Genomic DNA, 19,674 nt, shown 5'->3' on the forward strand with positions numbered 1-19,674 from the left:
TCATGCAAATTTTTTTTTTATTATTAATTGTTCTATAATACATTTGTATTATATTTAAAAAACCAAGGTCATGATAGAAGTCATGGATAGACATGTATACTGTATGTCTATGGCTGAGTTACCTACCGCATACAGGGCTTTTGGACAAAAGATGGGCATACATAATATGATTTATGGGAAGGGAAATTGATACTACCCGTAATTGAAATCAAATCATGTCTGAAGCAGTACCACGTTTAATGTAACCATATAATGAAAAATGCCATTTGCATTCTCATTAAGTGTTAAAGATGCTTTCAATACGAGTGAGAAGTATGTTTTACAGTTTTTGCATTTGTTGAAATATATTTACATTATCTGAGTATTTCCTTCTCCGATTTTTTAGCAGTGCTATAGATGAAGACAGGGATGAAATCAAAATGAATCAGTTCTACCTAGTTCATCGATTGGTGGAATCCTATAGCAATTAATCTAAATATAAAATCACGGGCTGCACGTAATAATCGTGATATAAGACAACTTCCCTTACATAACGACTTGGCTGTTTCTTTTTTCTAACGTACTGATGTACATAAACAATTTAGTCACTTTTACCTACTTTTAATGAATACTTCGATAACTTATCACAAAAAAAAGATATAGAAATAAACAATTGTTATTTTTTGGTGATTCATGCGGGCTATGAAGGTAGCGATCATTACAGATATATTTTTTAAAACGCGGGCCATGTATTTTTCTGCAAAGTTGCTACCGTCATATCCTGCATGAATCATCAAAGAAAGCATTTTATTGTTTAAAAATAAATCAAACGCTCTGGTTAAGCAAAATACATATAAAAAGTTATGTTGTAGTGTAAAGCCTAACGGACTATTTAATACCTTCATCTGAATTGCTGTCCAAATGCGTATTAAATGGTAATTTCTCCATAAAATGTATTTAAATACACCTCAGTTTCAATTTATTCCCATTTAAAGTTTCTGGTTATATACATCTTAATTTAGTTGACAGATCGACAAACATTTCCGTGCTGTCCTAAAACCCGTTTAATATTCCTCAACTTATAAACATTCTCATAAAGGAATACGTAGATACGAGTTGCTACAATATGTACTGTGGGTTACCACATATTACGAGACACTGTTTTAAAATATAACACTTAACATTTACTTATTGCATGGCAAGCTTGAGGTTAAGTATCGTTTTATGGGCACGCAATTTCATCTTTATATATTTTAAAGCTTATTCATAGCTTCAAACTGGTTTGTTATTTTTACCGATATATCTCATTCTTTGTAATATGAGCACAATGAATATTTCATTAATAAACTCTTGTTTTGCTGTTCCACTGAGGTGAAAACAGCTGTGGGCATTGCTACATTTGTAAAAATACAATGACAGAATACGGTATAATGAACGAAACTGGAACCTTATGAATTAACAAAAGAACCATTTCATTATTAATATTTTTATTTCCATTATTCATATCAAGTGAGTAGACATTCAAAAATATATTGTATCCATTCAGGCATGAAGCATCGTTTTTGAACTCAATGATTAATATATGCACTTTTTGATATGCAAAACTAAGGAAAAACTTTGCTGCGCCAAAAAGTCGGTGGGAGGATGCAGCCCCCCCCCCCCCCCCCCCCCGCTACATGCTTGTAATTATTGCCACTTGTCTCGCAGATACAGCTATAGGTGTCGGCATTTCCAATTTGTAATGTATGATGTACCATTATAAGATATTAGTATTTTTTTTCCTTTAGATAAACGTGATTTTCTTTTCACTGTTTCAATATACACGTGCATAAATTTTATTTTTACACCAGTAGATAAATGTAGTATTGAATAGTCTGATAGCACCATGACTTTAAATATGATTAAGATACCAGTAGGTAAATGGAAGATAATTTTCTCATAACTAAGACGCATGTACCCATTTATTTAATTATATTGCTAACCTTATCTCGTCTTGATGACAACATTTCCACACATTTCAATGGTGATAATATGAAATGATTATCGATAAGAAATTAAAGACTTTTTGGTTCACAGTTTTCCAGTTATTTCATTATCACGTAAAATCATTGGTCAAAAACTAATATTTTACGTCGAGAAAATTGAACGATGTTCACTGTTTATATATTTACATTTTTCCAGTGTCTTTCAAATCGAATTTGTAACGGGCGCCGGCAGTCCAATAAATTTCAAATGACGTATTGTCGGGTGCAAGCGGTCTGCATAAATAAACGAAATAAAGGAAGGATCGATCGAGTCTTCTCGTTATCAGACAAATTTTAACATTTAGAAATTGATGAAATTTTCACACAGTCAAACAGACCATATTACCAAAAGAAAGTATCATTTTAATCAAATTTCACCGTCTTGTTTTTACATCAAGGTCAGGTCAAGGTCACTATCTTTTTCCTCAATTTAAAGGATGACGACAATAAATGTAGTTATCTGTAGTTATGTTTATACAGGACGAAATTTTGATTATATTTTATGCTTCAAATATTGAAATATGTTTTTATTTTACATATTATGAAGATCGGCTTCGTGTAAAGATATCAATGGACAGAAATCTAATATAGTAACCATTTAGTTACGTAAGACAAAAGCTCGTTTTTAGTTGTTTCTTTACACAAATCTATTTTTAGAATGAGAGTTTAAAAAAACGTTAAAAATGGTAATTTGATTGGAAAATCATATTCTACAAATCCTACTTCCAGTTCACATTTAACATGTAGGTTAAAAATACAGCATTAATTTGTTGTTTTAAAAAATGCTAAATAAGCTCATAATTCTACAGTAATTCTGAATTACAAAAACGGATTATATTTACCTACGCCAGTGTTCCGCCAAAAATATAGTTCATGTTAGATTCTAATCTTTGATTACTTTTACTATGTCAAGTTGTATAATACTTGCAGTTAGAAAGGGGGGGGGGTATGATCTTTTAATTAATTTTCTTTCATCTTGATTTAATGAACATTTAATCAAATATACTTGTGATATTTTGACAAATAGAAAATTGATTGAACAATTGGTGAAAATGTTATAAATATAAGTAATAAGGAATAGAATATTATGTAAGTAAAGTAAGTAAATAATTTATTATAGTGACGTGTATATAACATAATTACAAAATTCCTTTTACAAATATATATAGATACACCCGGCCCAACGGACCTATATTATACTGTTACAATGTGAATAAATTTTACATGTTTTAGGAGCTCGAGCAAGATGGCTTTGTCAAGTGTTTCTGTCTTAAATTGTATAATTCATTAATAAAATAAGCGATTTGGCGGGGGTAGTTACATTTTAGGTCAACGAACAGAGTACTATCATTTGTATTATTTTGACCAACAGTTAAACCATATCCAACTACTCTGTGGCGACCTGTTTCGATTCTTAGGGGGAGTACACCACATCTAAACATAGCCAATTTTGATCTGATTGGTTTTGGGAGATCTAGCGTAACGTATTTTTTGACTGTGTAGATGGATTTAAAAAGGATATACATGTATATGTACGAAGTTTTGGTATACTTTGGATATCGTTGTGCCATTCGGTTTAAAGATTTGTACGTAACTTTTCCTCTGCATAGTGTAAATTACAAGGTGTAAAATTGGTGTAAGTACTTTCTGTGTTTAACGATTCCATGGTATGTTTTACTTGGGAGCTCCAGTTAGAACTATTGTTTTGCTCACGGCCCCAAATAAATTAACATCCGCTTGGTGATGCGTTCATTTTCCATGTAAATCAGTCGATTCCAGAGACGCAACATATTCATTTTGTGGCGGCAATTACAGCTCAACCACCCGCTTTCCCCTTGGACTGCTCAGTAGCAACGGAGTAAACTGATGGACACCGAGAAAATATCGGAGGGCTCGATTTTGCACCATTTCAATATGAGGTGATCAAATCGGTCGGACGTGATCAAATCTATCATGTTGCATACGTTTGCGCCCGTCTCTGGATATAGCTTTTCCCTTAAAAAATATGACTTGCAGAGGTTTATATAAACCCCAATCATTTTGTCAACTCATTTTAGCAGTGAGATTACAATCCCACAATACAATTTTGCAGCCCTTATTGCTTTAACAAATTCAACGCAGTGCATGTACTACGTGTGTTGAAATAATGCGTATAAGGGTCTATATAAATACATACTCAGTACAGGACTGTGTGTTGGTAGACCTAAACAGCTAAACTACACCCATTGCGTCACTGAGATAGACACCGAATTTTGGCGATATACTGTTTCACAATGCATTAAAAACGCCGTGTTGTGATGCACTGTCATAAAAAGTAGAATTAGTCACGGGGCTTGAGGCTTCTTAATGAATTTCTACTATATTCTTGCTATAGATACAATAACCAAGATAAGAAAGAATTAACGAAGTTTTCAAAAGGTTTCAATCAAAATCAGTATATCCTTAGTTTATAATCAAAGGGATATTAAACGCAGATCGACGTGTGTGTGTGTGTGTGGGGGGGGGGGGGTCACAATGCACATGCCTGATGCGAGATACAAAATTTATGGCATGCATTTATATAATAAATATCAATGCATTTTTCATAAGTGTATGGCTTTATCACAACCAATAGCACTCCTCAATCGCTGGTGACAGCCTATAATTAATCGTTAAAATGACAGAAAGGCGCTTTGACGACATTGCACGTTCGTACTTTCGCGCGTTAAAAACCGGAAACTGAGTGAAATGCCAATATTTATCGAGCGGATAGAGAACAGGAAGCGACACGGGACGTTACCTCTGTGTGTTACGTTTATTTAGGGTTATTCTCCTCATGAGACACAGGACTAAGAAAATTACGGTGATGGACATTTGTACAGTTTTTGCATACTGATAAGTATGGAAATTTTGAAGCATACCAAATATGATTTGGCCATGTTGAAAGTGTGTCATGGCCGTCAAAACAATCCAATACACGAGGATAATGGATTAGCCGTCTGACTCACCAAGAGGAATCGGAGAGATGGTTGATAACATGTGTAGAGTTTTGTGTGAACTCTATCAGTAAACTTTGGCTTGGCTGAATCTTTTATTTAGTATATAGCAAGAGCGGACGTTTCAGTGAATATTTTGGGGATGTGTAAATCGCATATAGGATGGATTTATACGTGGGTTTCGGTTTGTAAGTGTAGTTATGGTGAACGAGGATGCGTGTTTGAGGTCAGTAACAGGAATTTAAGATAAGTTTACTTAACGTTAGATAAATGTGTTTATTAATAAGTGGTGCTTCTCTTGAAAATGCTGTCAACTGGGTCCCACTTTTCTGAAAACAGACTGTTGCAATGACTTCCAAAAGGTCTTTATTTTTCCTCGAGGGGAAAGGTAAGCGGCCCCTCCAGCCCAAAGGTGGGAAGCCACCCAGCGGGCTGGCGGGGGTGGTCAAGGAAAGGGAGTCCCCAGGAAAATCACCACTTGCTGAAAAACCAAACAGACGGCCAAAGCTGAGAGTAAAAATCATTGATAAATCTGCTGCTGGAGAACAGATGTCCTCTGATGAAGGGGCTTCTTCAGGTTCCAATCGCCATTCCTATAGATCAGAACTCAAAGTGGAGATTTCCAACCCCAAGGAAGAAACTGCTAGTGCAGTCAGTTCGAAAGATTTGAGGGTGGATGTTATAGAACGAAGGAAAAGAACAAGCATTGATTCTCCTGGCAGTGGGAATTCTGATACCTGTGACAGGCGGCCAGTTTTTAGGCTTGGAGGTGACAGTGAATCTGCAGATGAACATAATTCGGACAGCAATGGAAGCCCTTCTACCCTGACAAGACCAACAAGCAAAGGTGATTTTGTGTCACCAGCCATCAATGTATCAGTGGATTCCTCTCACAGACATGACAGAGGGGCTAGAAAACAGAGTCATATGGATGAAACCGAAGACGCATCGTTCTCCTCCTCTGGATTTTCACCATGTAGTACATCAGCAAGTTTTAAAAGTTTTGATGGGAGAAATCGAATTGATGATTTCAGTGATGATAGTGATTGTCCAAGGCTGCGGGAAAGCATTGATCTGAGTGACGATGCAGAGGTTGCAAGTATCACCGTGCCTCTAAATCGTCAACTAAGGGTGGTTACCTCTCTGGAACCAACTTACACACCTCAGCGAAAGAAATCGTCATCACCGGTCAGTTCCGAGGCCCAGACTGGAGGGGAGCTGATTCGGAGACTGTCCCACCATCTGATGTTTGTAGATTATCTCCGCAAAAGGGGGCTGTCTTCTTGTCTGAATCATTTTCCACCTGACATGACCATTGCCAATTTTCGGTATGTTTTTATATGTTAAGTTTAAATAAAATTAAACTCCTCTTTATTTCTTAAGCAACTGCCAGTAATTTTAAAGATAAATAATAGACAAAAATTTGAATGCAAAGATTATTTGTAAATTTTAATCTTAACAATTTAGGAGAACATTTTAATTGCAATAATTTTAAAAATAAGATGTAAAATATAATGTTTATGATTGCAGAAACCTTAACAATGAAGAGTTGAAAGAGACCTACAAGATAGAGAGTTCATCGCTGAGAGAGCGACTGATGCATGCAATAGTTCAAGCTACCAAAGAAGAACTGGAGGCTGAGACAGAGGTAGTCTTAATTAAACAGTATCATTTATGTTTGGTAGGCGTTTTTGTTCACATGTCAATGACATCATCTTTTTCACATTAAGTGGATGTTTTCTGCAGTGTGCAGTTAATGAGCTATTTTTTTGTATGGAAGGTTTGTAGGTCAGATTTATAAGTTAACATGATGACATAGAGATTGACACACCTATATATTGTCATTACTGTGGTCGTTAATGATTTATCAATACCATTAGTGAATATTGAATGATTTGGGTTTCTGGAGTATAAATGAGATTATGACGTACTATAATGAAGGAGGGATTTAGAGAGAGAGAGAGAAACCTTGGCTTAAACCACACAATGACAGAGTGTAAATATTTACCTAGGGCAAAATGTCAGACATCCATGAATGTAAGCAAACTCATTTTTTTTCTTCTGGTGGGTTTTGAGAAGTTTAAATATGTGGCTTCTTTACATATGGATGGAGGTCGGCAGAATAAAACATACGTCTCTGATTATACAGATGAAGGAACTCGCAGTTTCGTCGATTAATCTTATTGACGGCATGAATTGATTTTCCTAAACCTTACAATAGGGCTTTACATGAGTATTACAGTTCTGTGCTAGTATGACAGCATTTTATATGGCAGCTTTATGAGGGGAAAAAAAGAGAGAAGAAATAAACCACAAACATACACACTTTTGAGGCTGCACACTACAGAATTCATGAGGACCTAGCAGACAGATCAATAAAAAATGAATTGCATTTACACTCCCTGGTCTACAGAGGAATGGTTTTATCCTGACCAGTTAAGGAAGTCCATTGTCATATGAGATGAAGGCTTTTCAGATTAATCACTCAACATACTTTGAATGCGATTCGAAGCAAACAGGATTGCTCTGTATTTTTTACAGAGCACTGATTGTCATACCTGTATGAGCTACAAGCTACACATAAATAATCCTGACAGTCTGAAATTTTTTATCTGACCTTGAAGGAATTTTTAATACTCTATACAGGGAAATGTTCGCCCCCATTTTATTTTCGCCCTCCTTGTCAGCTGGCAAATTACTTTCTCATACATATACCGTATATATTATCTTTCTTTTTACACAACTGTCTTGGCCAATTCAAAACTGTTTGCAAGTGAAGAGGAGCTAATTTCAAAATTACACTGGATGAAAATAACCCTGTATACAATACATTTTCTGCTAGGCTTAAATACTTGAATTTTTCTTTGTAGTATTGTACAGTTCTATATTTATTTTTGAAAAACCCGTATGATTTTAGAAGAATTTTCATTTTAAAATTATTGAAGCAGCATGTTTTTCATCTTGGAAACCCGTTTTTTTTCTAAACTGTTATCTCAGATTCATGCGCCCTTCTCCCCTTTTTATCAGTCATTTCATAAAATGTAGCTCAAAAATTAATCATCATCAAAGTCTCTATCTTCCCATAAGATTAGATTCTCTAAATGCAAGAAAACTGTCAGTCGGATCACACAAATTTTACATTGCTGGAATAAACATGATAAAACTGGAAGAAAATTCAATTTAAATCTTGTTTGTAATAAAAGTCAATTCTTTTGTTATTCTTTTACTGTTGTATATTTGTAATTGAATTTGTTCAAATACCTTTAGATTAAAAATAATTAGATAAAGCCAATTGAAGAAAGTGAAAAAAATTAACAGTTTTAGAAAGCGATTTAAAGTTACCTTCTTAAGAATGTAGGATGAAAAAAGTTGTATATATATATATATATACATTTTATTTTGTGTTGAAAAATTTAATTTTGAATTGAATGTTTTTAAAATGCAAAATATCATGATTATAAAAATTGTTGGAAAACAAGCAAGCCCTCCTCAATTATGTCTCTTCAGACAAATTTCTAGTACACAATCAAGGACCCGCTTATGTTTTATTAGCCTCTAAAAAGGAAAATATCATTTGACATTCTTTAAGATGTAATCTAGCTAGGAGTTGTGTTTTTATATAATACATTGTGTTAAGGACAAAACAGTTACAAAGATTATAATACAGCCAACATTACATTCAACTGCTGCAATTTTTGTAGTACAATATGATGTTATTTACAACCTACATACTGAAAAAAGTTAATTTATGGTAATGTGTTGTGCCATAAGAAGTTTAATTTCATAATAACACCAGTTTCGTCTTACTTCTTTTATCCTGACTTAAAATTTACCCCAGAAACATTTGTATTGTCAGAACAAAAGGTGGATGAACATACTATAGCATTGAATCGTGATTTTTTGAAGTATACACTCTCATAACTGCAGCGGTGTGTGCATACAAATTGAGTAACGCGCGTTAGCGCGTTATGAAAATTTGTATGCACACACCGCTGCAGTTATGAGAGTGTATACTTCAAAAAATCATGATTTAATGCTTATATTTACATTTTTTTTAACTTCTTGCCTTGTCTGCAAATGAATCATACCTTAAAATTCCTATCTTATCCTAAGGGTAAGTTAATATTAATGGAAGAGCCACAGTAACAGCCACGAGCGTGAACTTTGATTTTCGCTTGTGACGTTGCAGTTTACAGCGTTCAACGTTTGTGACGTCATAATAAAATTCGTCAATTTGACCTTTGACTACTTGTTGCATTTAGAGGCATTTAAACATCACGGAATTTAATGGAAAAACACAGTAGAATGTAAATATAGCATTTTAGATGTGATTGTCCACTGATCAATCAAAAGTAGTTGATTTTGAGTACCATTTAAAAAAAATATTCTAAAACTATTTTTTCATTAATGGAAGGACAGAGCAGGGTGTATTAATATGAAAATTAAAAGAATAGATAATAAAGTGCATGCATATATTGATCTAAAAACCATGTACGGGATGTAAATCCAAGTGAATGAATAATACATTTGAAAGTTTTATTCCCCTGATGCAAAAACTTAAAAAATAAATGCATAGTAAAAGTTAAATGCTTTTGTTGTCAAAATATTTAAATTTGTGGGTAAACACTGCATATTTAATGAAACAATTTTTTATATATTAAGTTGATTTGATGTATGGAAGTAGTTTAACTCACCGTTTTTTGTTTGCTATTTTAAAGTCAGCAATAATAGATCTATTACTAAATTTCAATCGATTATTTAGGAATTAATTAGCTTAGAAATTGTCATTGATCGTTCTATGTGACAATTTGTTCTTAACAAATAAGTCGGCTTCTATGTCATGCTAGACAAAACATCAAAGTTCTGTTGTAATATACATGGATTGATGTTAAGTCTAACATCTTGTGCTCACCACATGTTGAAAATCTGATTAATTGTTAGAGTACTCCCAACCTGTACAATCTATGTATGCCTTGCGCATTCCCTGGCGATGTTGACTGTAGCATATATATACATATTTGTTTTACGAGTGTTCTCACACTTGCTATTCCGTAGGACTTGTACTTAGAGAATTTAAGTTCTCTTTGAGACTTTGTAATAATTTTCAGTCCAGGCTTAATTTCTTGAATTATCCTTTCAGAGATGAGATTTCAGTCTGGTTTTTATTAGATAGACGAAATATAATGAAAGCACTTAGGGTAGATAACACACAGTGCAAGATTTATTGTACACAATTTCTATCAAAGTTAAGTAATCTTGAATTATGTACTCAATGCATTATGCATAGAACAATTATTGTATGTAGCATAGGTCAATGAGGGACAAGCCTGTTCTATCTAGATTTCAGTGTGACAATGAACTCTTGATCATCCGGACATCCATGCATATTAAGAGTGTCTTTGTTTATGATTTAAACGTAATTCCACGTACACAATACAGCTCAAGAAAGGGGCTGTTTACCAAGTCCAGTGACCTTGACCTCAGTGTCTGTGAATGAATTCAATGAAGATCAGAGAGATAAAGCTTGAATTGCTAGATAAACAAAATTCTCTTGCCCTGAACTCAACAGTTCAGGTTGTCAATGACCTTAGATAACTTAATCAACAGGTGTGATGGAGTGTGCTCAGCCATAGCCCATTGTAATTTGTTAGTGGGCCCATCTTTTTTACTACTTTGCATCCTTGTAAACAGATGGTATTGCATCCAGTAGAGAAGTAAACATAGTTACATACATACATCTTAGGATGACAAGCTTCTCGGCAGTGCAGTGCATGTTCAGCCTTGGTTGCACTTTGATATAAAAAATGAATTCTGCATCAAGTTATGGTTACCCCCTGGCAATAACTTAAAGCATCTACAAGTGAACTCCCACGTACGTCTTGGTTGGTCATGATAAACTGACAGAGTGCATTTTTTAAAAAATTGCCTAAGGGTAATAGGAAACTTAACATAGAAATATGCTTTCTTTTCGATAATCACTTAATTTGGCTTTTGATTGGGTCAGGTTATGAGAGTAATCTGTTAAATATTCTAAGTCTTCTTAGTCATAAACTAGTTTTAAAACTGTACATGTACGTCATCCATTGGGTTTTATATTTAAATGCTTCTTATTTATTCACATGCTGTCTCCAATTTTAGAACTGGCCCATTATTTCCATATGTAGGTGTTTAAGAGTGTCGCTCTGTTTCTATTCTTTTCCATTATCCCAGCTTTGATAGTTCAATTTAAAACTTCTATTGAAGTTCAGGCACCATTTTCTCTTTGCATGATCAGTTGAAATAACCATCCTCCATTTAACTGATAGTTTTTCATCAGTTGTTCAATTCCATTTAACAGTGCATTAAGTGACAGTTCTGGTGAACAAATTTGGATGTGCTTGGTATCGATTCAAGGAGCGAGCATTCTCTAAATACTCTCTTAAAAAGACGCTACTCCACATTAGTATTGGAAATTGGCATCCATGTTGTGGTAAAGCCAGACAGATTATTAATGGATGGAGCATAGGAGGTCACAGGTAACGAATAAATCCTGTCATTACCATCATGCTGGAGTTCTTTAGTGGAGGAATGAACATCAGATTTGTATGCAGCACGCAATAATAAAAAAAAAATGTTGCATGTGTTGTCTTGGCTGCAGTTTGACGCAATTTTTGCCTTTACATTAACCTATTTTTCAAATGATCCATCTTGTGACAATAGCATAGTGTCTCATGAGATTCATCGCTTTAAGAAGGGTAGCCAACCCATTTAACATGTACATATATAGTTACCTACTGTCAACAAGGAAATTTTATTTCCTGGTACAAGTGTAATATTACCTGGACAACACATACTTCTGATGCTTGGTTTTAACTTGCCAGACGTTCTGTTGTTTTTGATCCAGTGATTATTTACCTATCTGCTTGTGCCAGCTGATCTTGGGTGTATTGGATTTTACCTCCGTTTATTGTCCCTCAGGAAGTACACAAGATCTTCAGCAGGTGAAAATATAAAGATAACCAGGCCAGCATAAAAACCATTCTAGAATTGGATATGGAGTATAGTTGATGGGTAGTGGTAGTCTGAACCATGACAAGATTTATGAAGTATGTACAGAGTTAGTACCAGCCATGATAGACAGGGCTTTGATGCTGACATTACACCGAGGAGACTGTCATTCTATCTTGATTTTTGATTCAGCTAATAAGTAACTATACATTGCTCTTCCTCAATTGTTTGACAACTGTGGACTTCTTGCAGGCTGTAGATTGTTTGTATTGTGTGACAATTCTGATTCACTCTGTTTATATAGATCGTTTATTTACTAACCAGTGTTGTATCATATCCCCAGGGAAATCTATATACCATCAGCTGTGACGTCAAGGAGATACACAAAGTGTTGAAAGTACAGAAATCTGCACACCTGGTCATTGGCCAATCTCTGTATATAGAGGGCAAGTGATTGAGTTTATAGCATTTAATGCTTTGTAACTGGACGGTAAAGAAGAGCATGTTGAACTGTTTATGTCCATATAGAGGCAGCCATACTGGACAGGAGAATTTATTGGAGAGAAATCTTAGTGGCTGGGCATATTGTTGTGTCCCAAGAAGATCTGATTCCATCTTTCTGGTTAATCAAAGCAGATCCCACTGATGCCCCCATTTTGGATATTGGAAAACTTTCCGACCTTCAATTTGATTTCGCTAATGGATCATCTACATCAATATTTGGCTGTCTGTTGGAAACTAAATTAAATCAATTAGTTTAAATGGGAACTTTTGTATGCATGTATTAACTCTACTGCATAGACTGAGATTTGGCTGCCATAGTAGGATATTTGTGTTTTTGTCGTGTACACATTGGAGTGGCTGTCGGAGGAAGAGACTTCACATCCTCCTTTTTTTCAAATTTGTTGTTTTTTTTCAAGCTGTTAACAGAAAGGAAATGACTTCAGAGATGTGATTGTGGCTGCACAAATCAATGCTTGTTGGGCTCTATATCTGTACATTTACATGTTCAGTAAGTTAAAATGTTTATTACGAACCAATTAGCACTTGTTCTGAGTCCAGGAATCTTGTGAGATCTGTTTAAGTGAATATTTGTGGTTCTTCGGAAAATATGAGGAAGGCATTTTATTGAGTGTTCAGTGGAGCAGATGGGATGCTTACAGCATATGTTTGAAACAAAACTAATTAAAATTGCCGATGAGGAAAAAATCTTGAATTTTTTACACAACTTGCAAGATATGTGTCTCTTTTTCTTCTATGATGGGAAACAATTGTAGGTAGGCAGATTTCTTACCTACGCCAACAAAAACAAAATGTTTACATATCAGCATCGGTTTATACCTCTTCTGATGAGGCGTGTAAAAAGTCAGTTGGCTACTTCAAGATGCATACAGAAGTAACGCAAAGGATTCTCTGAAAGTGTGTCATAAGGTGCCAGAATTTCATTACTTGTGTGGAGAGCTGCAGGAATTTGAAGACACTGTACTTAAAGGTGTATTGTTCTCTCCTGTAATCATCCTTTGTGAAACTGATCTTTAATATAAAATTTAGCTTTGATACGTTGTTCCTGGGAATGAAAAAGATGCAGCACTCAGTGACTCTTACTGTGACATTTGAAACAGATAATGAAATTCAGAGTCAAAGTGTGAAAACTTATTAGTTTTTATTTTCTGGAGGTTTGCTTATTGTACCTGAACACTTCAGACGTCAATAATCATCTGTGATAACTAAATGTAATACAATCATGGGGTATTTTATGTGGCTTTGGAAATAGGTAGAAGATGAAGCCTGCAATTAGTGATTTACCCCAAAACAGTAAGGAGGGTACACCATCAATGGATGGAAGTCCTTTGTCTGTGTCAAAGGGTGATATTCCTGGGGGTCAGACTGACATAGTGAGGATGAGGAGCGAGGTACCCGGGGTGATCACAAGGAGGCGGGGCTGTGTGCCTCTAAGAGTTCGGATTTATTCATCGTCAGATGTAGAATGTGACCTGAACCCTTCGAGATATGTATGTATAAAATGCTCTCCAGTAATTAGTTGCATTGTTTAACATGTATTCATTTCTGCATCCATTAAAGCATCCACAAACCAGAAATACAAATTTAATAACTATATGTATACAAAATATATATGCATTCATTTATCGTCGTATTTAAGATCGATTTTTGTTCATGTTTAAAATAAAAAGGTGTATGAATTTGAATTGTGACCGATAGATTTTGGATGTGGTTAATACCATGGATATCTCCCAAAATCAGTTTGAAAACCTAAGCAGTGTTTCTAAATGAATTTTTACTTCTTATACAATGTAACTTGAAACCTCACATCTCTATGTCTCTGATGTCTCTATAAAGATTAAAGTTCTTGGTCCCATCTAGCTAAGTGTATTATCCATGTAGTTCAAATTATTTATGAAAATATATTTGATAATGGTCTCTGGTTTCTTTCAACTTTTATGAAATATTGAAGCTTATTGACATATGACTCAGTTGAGCCTATAATCCTCATACTGAGCTTGCTTTTTCTACGTTACCTAATTTATTTGTGTGCTTTTCAATGAGAAGGCAGAAAAACTAGTATACTTTATGATCCCTAGATAATGATATGTAAACGAAGTCATTGTGAAGAAAGTGTGCTGGGGATAGGCTGTAAAGTCCAAACTGAATATGAGACGTTATTGATTTGTAGATTAAAAAACAATGTTTCTCTGCTCTTATTAAATTAAATGTGGATATGGTTACATTCTGAAGGTGGAGAAAATCTTAGCAATGTGTTAATATATTGGAGATAATCTGCGGGTACTTCAACCTGTCCTTGTGTAGATAAATGGTAGAGGAATTTAAGGATAAAAAAATCAATGATCGATAATAAACTGAACTCATAGAGTCAGAAAGAGTAGTTTTGGTCATCTGACATCAATATTCTATTGAAATGATGATTTATGTGAGTAAAGAATCAAAAGAAGTCTTAAATTATTTATTGTATTAGTGTAATAAGTAATGATTGCCTGATAATCAAATTTGGATTAACATACATAACATAATTTACGTTTTGATGGGGAAAGGGGGTGGGGTGGGGGAAGATTTTGGTCAAACATTGAACTTGCTCATTAGTTTGAGCTTTTTTCTCCTTTCTAGTGTGTGTCATCATGAGGTGGTGAAGTTGTATAATGCATTATGGAATGATTATTGTTTATGGTTGTCATAAGTATCTTTAAGTGCAGACGAAAGGCTTTTGAATTTCTGAGCACTGATTTTACCCAAGCTTCAAAAGCACATAGCTCTTGTGACATCTTTTGTAAGAAATGAAAGAGTTCAAGTAACCCTCTCATTACACTCCAAGGCTTTTCTTCTCCTTTTCTACTGTGTCATCTTCCTGAGAGGGGTCTTTAGAAACATCTTATTGTTGAAGGATAATATGGTATTATATAAAGTACAAAGAAACTAAGTCATCCAAGGTCAGAACTGTGATAATATCTCCATAAAGGTACTAGCTCTTCACATACCTGGTATACATGTATCAATAAGTTCAGAGAGAGAGAGAGAGAGAGAGAGTACTCAAAACCTAGAGTAGAGCAATCACCTCCATGATGATGAAGCAAAGGTTTATTTTTGTACATTTATAGATAGGAAATCTTCACAATTTGTTGTAAACATTTCCCTTTTGAAAACAATTATTAAGTGATCACTTATTGAAGAGGGGAAAACACACTCCCTAGTAAGGCCAGAAAGAAAAGTCAATGTACATACAGTGAATGTTCTCACAGGGAAGTAATAATATGGAACTGGATGTATTTGAAATAATTATCACAGATGTTTTAACAAAATATAAACTTTAATTGACAACAATGCAAGCCATGTAGTGAGCAGCTAACTTCATGTGCATGTTCATTGACTGCTGTATCCAGTGAAAACACTATGGTTTTTATCTCTGCTGTCAACATATGGATTAGTCAGCTGATATTAACCTTCAAAACAAAAACAAGAAAACAAGATTTCTATCTCCTTAATGATCACTAGGCATATACTATGTGTATATATGAATGTATGTGCATCTGATGAAAAATGAGTATTTGAGTATGAAGCATTTATTATATGGCAGATTGCAAGATTATACAAATGAAATACATTGGGAAAATCATGATACCATATAAGCCTTCTGAAAATAATGAACAAATTGTGTGCATCTCTCATTCATTTTTATGTGTCAAAGTTATGAGAGAAAGTAATTAAAACTTAATCAGTAACTGTTAGCGACTGTACATGCATTAGATCAGTCTTCATTGACAGTGAGGTGTTCTGTAATCAGTTTGATATGTGTATGGACACTGGCCAGCATCCTCACACCTGACAGAGTCCAGTAAGGACTAAACACAGGTGTAACTGTCCCACCACACACCCTCCTGTATACTCAGGGCTCAGTTCCTGGGGGTCTATTGTAAGTCGGATGTTTACTAGTACTAGTTGGGCTTGTTTACCTGGGGCTTATAATAACTCTCAGTGACTCACAGAGAGCTGACCTTGTGTTATTGAAGGAGGTTTAGGGTGATCTGTCAAATTATGGCAAAGTTATCTACAAGTTTTATCACCAGAGCATAATATGAAACAGAAGCTTGGAAGTGTTTTTCCCTTATCATAAATACATAAAGCCTTACATATTCTTAAAGTTTATTGTCTGTAAAATCAATACAGTATATTTAATGCAACATATTTTTGTATGTTGTTACTCGTGTTAATCATATTACTAAGCATTAGAGCTGGTCATTATTTATAAATAAGTCCTCCTGAGCACATGTTGATCTTGCGTGGATCTCCCATAATATCTCAGCACTCTTAGCTCTATGTCTTTCTGTCAATGTTTAAGATTTTGTGTAAAGACTTGGGAAAGGGCAATAAGCCAATTTGGCAAATATTGATCTGTATCAACATTGTAAACCTGAATATTAAATTCACAAATCCTTGAGTGTGGGATAAAATATTTTCATTTTGAGTGCCATTTCCTTTAGCTGGCCTTGAAAATTGTAATCCCCTTTGTAGGACAGATTTAAAGTTTTGAATTGACTGTAATTTCATGCCGTGGATTCCCAGTCCGCTTAATTTCCTTCTGTCAACTGAGTTGACCTCGAAGTGTCGCGAGGAAGTAGGCTAAATATATAGACTCCAGATTACGTCATTCGTATTATTTGTTAATTTAGATTATTCAAATTCATTATCAGTATATAATTAAAGGAACAAAGCAATTTAGACTATCTACATTATATTAAGATTCTTTGATCTTTCACAATGCGAATAAATTAATTTTAAACCTATTCAATCAAAGTACCGGTATTGATATACATATTCAATATAGTAGACGCCAAGATTCATTGATTAAAATTTGTCAGAATTTTATATGATCCTTTATATGCCTTAGTGTCTAAGCTTTTTCTGATATATATATAAATTTTAATGATTTTTCTTCAGCATCAATTGTTGACTCTTAGTTGGATTAGGGATCTCCAAACTTTGATTTTTTGACTTAAATTATAATCAAAGACATGCATGATTTACCAAAATTTTCTTTAATGAAAATTGTATTAATTTCATCTGCTTTATTTGTCCTCATGCAATTATGCAGAGAGCTGATAAATCAATAACAGTTTTTGCATAATTTATTGAATATTTTACCCCACATCATACATCACTTACTTTTTTAATTTAAATATTTTTACTGAAAAAAAAGAGTTGGATGGCGAAATCATTGATATTGCATTTTATAAGCAATTTTTAAATGTTCTCTCTACTGATTTTTTTCAGTCTGATGGCTGCCTCATATCACCAAGTCCTCTGTCACCAAGTGTTCGTCGGAGCCTGGATGAATTTCCCCTGGGTCGGCCGGGAAGCATCCGACGCCTACAGCGGACCTTGTCAGAAGATTCAAGGCGTCGGAGGGAGAGTCTCCCCAGCACCCCTATCAGTCTCCCTTCCAATATGAACAACATTACCAGTCACTCGGGGCTGGGACACAGTAAGTTATTAAGGTGGCTCACTACACCTTGAAATATTTTCACAAATCAGCAGAAAATTACTTGATTATGATAGATTGCATGATGCATAAGAATTTTATAAGTAAAATGGGGTAGGGGGGATATGCAATTTTTTATAAAAATATGATTTTTGAAAAATTGTATTCAGTAAATATGGACATAAGCCCCAGGCAGATTTGAACTTATGATCTGTGGTTTACAAGCTTCAGATACTTTAACCACTAAGCTATGATGATATACAACCAAAATCGATTGATACAAACAACCTTAACAAAACATTTAACTTGCCATCTTTTGACGTAGTGTCTTAAAAAAGTACAAGTCTTAATAAAGTGGGGTACTGAATGTTGCTGCAACAAGACCAGCGTACATGTACAAAAGAACCAAGTTTGTGTGGTTCCTTGCTTAAAGAATTTAATTGTCCAAAATACAAAGAGCTCAGTCCCTTAATATTTTAAAGTGAACAAGATGGATCAGATTTTGAAATTGATCCATATTGTGAGGTGAATTTTGTAGAACCTTTTGTAGAATGTTAATTTTTTAGGATTAGAAACTGCTGAGTTGAACCGTGAATTGTACAAGTATACCGGTACAGCATGTAATACTGAAGATACAAATGTCTACTGAAAAAATTTTGATTTATAGGTTTTTTTGCTTTTCTGAACTCGCAGTAAATTTTCCATTCATCTTTTCGTAGCATATTACGTCTGACTCCCAGGAAGCTCTCTTTTATAGCGCTTCTTAGCATGATTACAGTTCAGAAACATTCAGTTATGGAGGGATATATACCACCATCATATCACATGAAATATGTAAGATTTAATTACGATTGTATAGCTGCAGTAACCGAAGGTTTCAGCTTTCCAAGTTCTCATTGACGTACAGTCTGTGGTAATACAGGGAGAGGTATTGATTTAGATGGGGAACCTGAGAAGTCGGTGTGAGGACCTTGAGACGATTGATTAGATCTCGTATAAAATATTGTTTATCTGAGTTCTTCATCCAACACCACACTGATGTATTAACAATAAATAATGAAAAAGAAAGGAAATACAATTCTTTTCCCTGCAGTCAGAATCATGAAAATTAGCTCAAACGTACAAAGTTGGCATTGGACGATACCAAATCTATGTTGTATCTTTATTAGTTGATTTATGGTCTTTGCACTCAGCTGTTTTTGTGCATTGATAGCATTGGGTATTTTTTTTTTCTTTACATTATTCTCTTCTCTTTAGTTTTAAATTGATGTGCAAGCAAAACACAGGTTAAAGGCAATTTGATAATGAAAATCTAAACAAAATTGATTGAAACACTGCACTTATTTTGCTCAGTAGAATTTTTGCATATTCATTCAAAATTAGATGCAGTAAATAAAAAATTGACTGCAGGCTGTATTAATTATGGACTTTATATCAATATGACAAACTTTAATTAGATTAACTTAGGGGAGAAAAGCGAAACTGACATCTCACAAATTTTATGTTCTGTTACAATATGCAAGAGTAAGGTTTCTGGCAAAATTTCCACAGGGATATTGAATTTTTGCCCACATCTCTCTGTGGAAGCTAGACCAAAGAGTATGAGGTTTTGTGGAAGAATGCACCAGCATATAATATAACTTTTGGATGAAATAGTTGTGCTTTATGTAGGCTATAGATTTCCTGCATGCTACTGTTTAAG

General features: G+C 34.5%; 1 protein-coding gene across 4 annotated transcripts in view; it reads left to right on the plus strand.

Moving 5' to 3' along the window:
- Positions 1-4,720: 4,720 nt before the first annotated feature.
- The window catches only part of LOC105319193 (microtubule-associated serine/threonine-protein kinase 4), a 38,758-nt gene continuing 23,804 nt past the window's right edge, over positions 4,721-19,674 (plus strand). For 2 of the 4 annotated variants that reach the window (XM_011416610.4, XM_066067028.1), the window contains exons 1-3: positions 4,721-6,306; positions 6,509-6,626; positions 17,765-17,975. In XM_011416610.4, coding sequence (XP_011414912.2) covers positions 5,327-6,306; positions 6,509-6,626; positions 17,765-17,975 — 1,309 coding nt within the window. In that variant the 5' untranslated portion in view covers positions 4,721-5,326. Of the gene's footprint in view, positions 6,307-6,508; positions 6,627-11,814; positions 13,978-17,764; positions 17,976-19,674 lie in introns of those variants that run through there. The other 2 variants (XM_011416611.4, XM_011416612.4) reach the window with 2 other exon arrangements.

This window comes from Magallana gigas, chromosome 7 (genome assembly GCF_963853765.1).
Source record: "Magallana gigas chromosome 7, xbMagGiga1.1, whole genome shotgun sequence".
Lineage (NCBI taxonomy): Eukaryota > Metazoa > Mollusca > Bivalvia > Ostreida > Ostreidae > Magallana > Magallana gigas.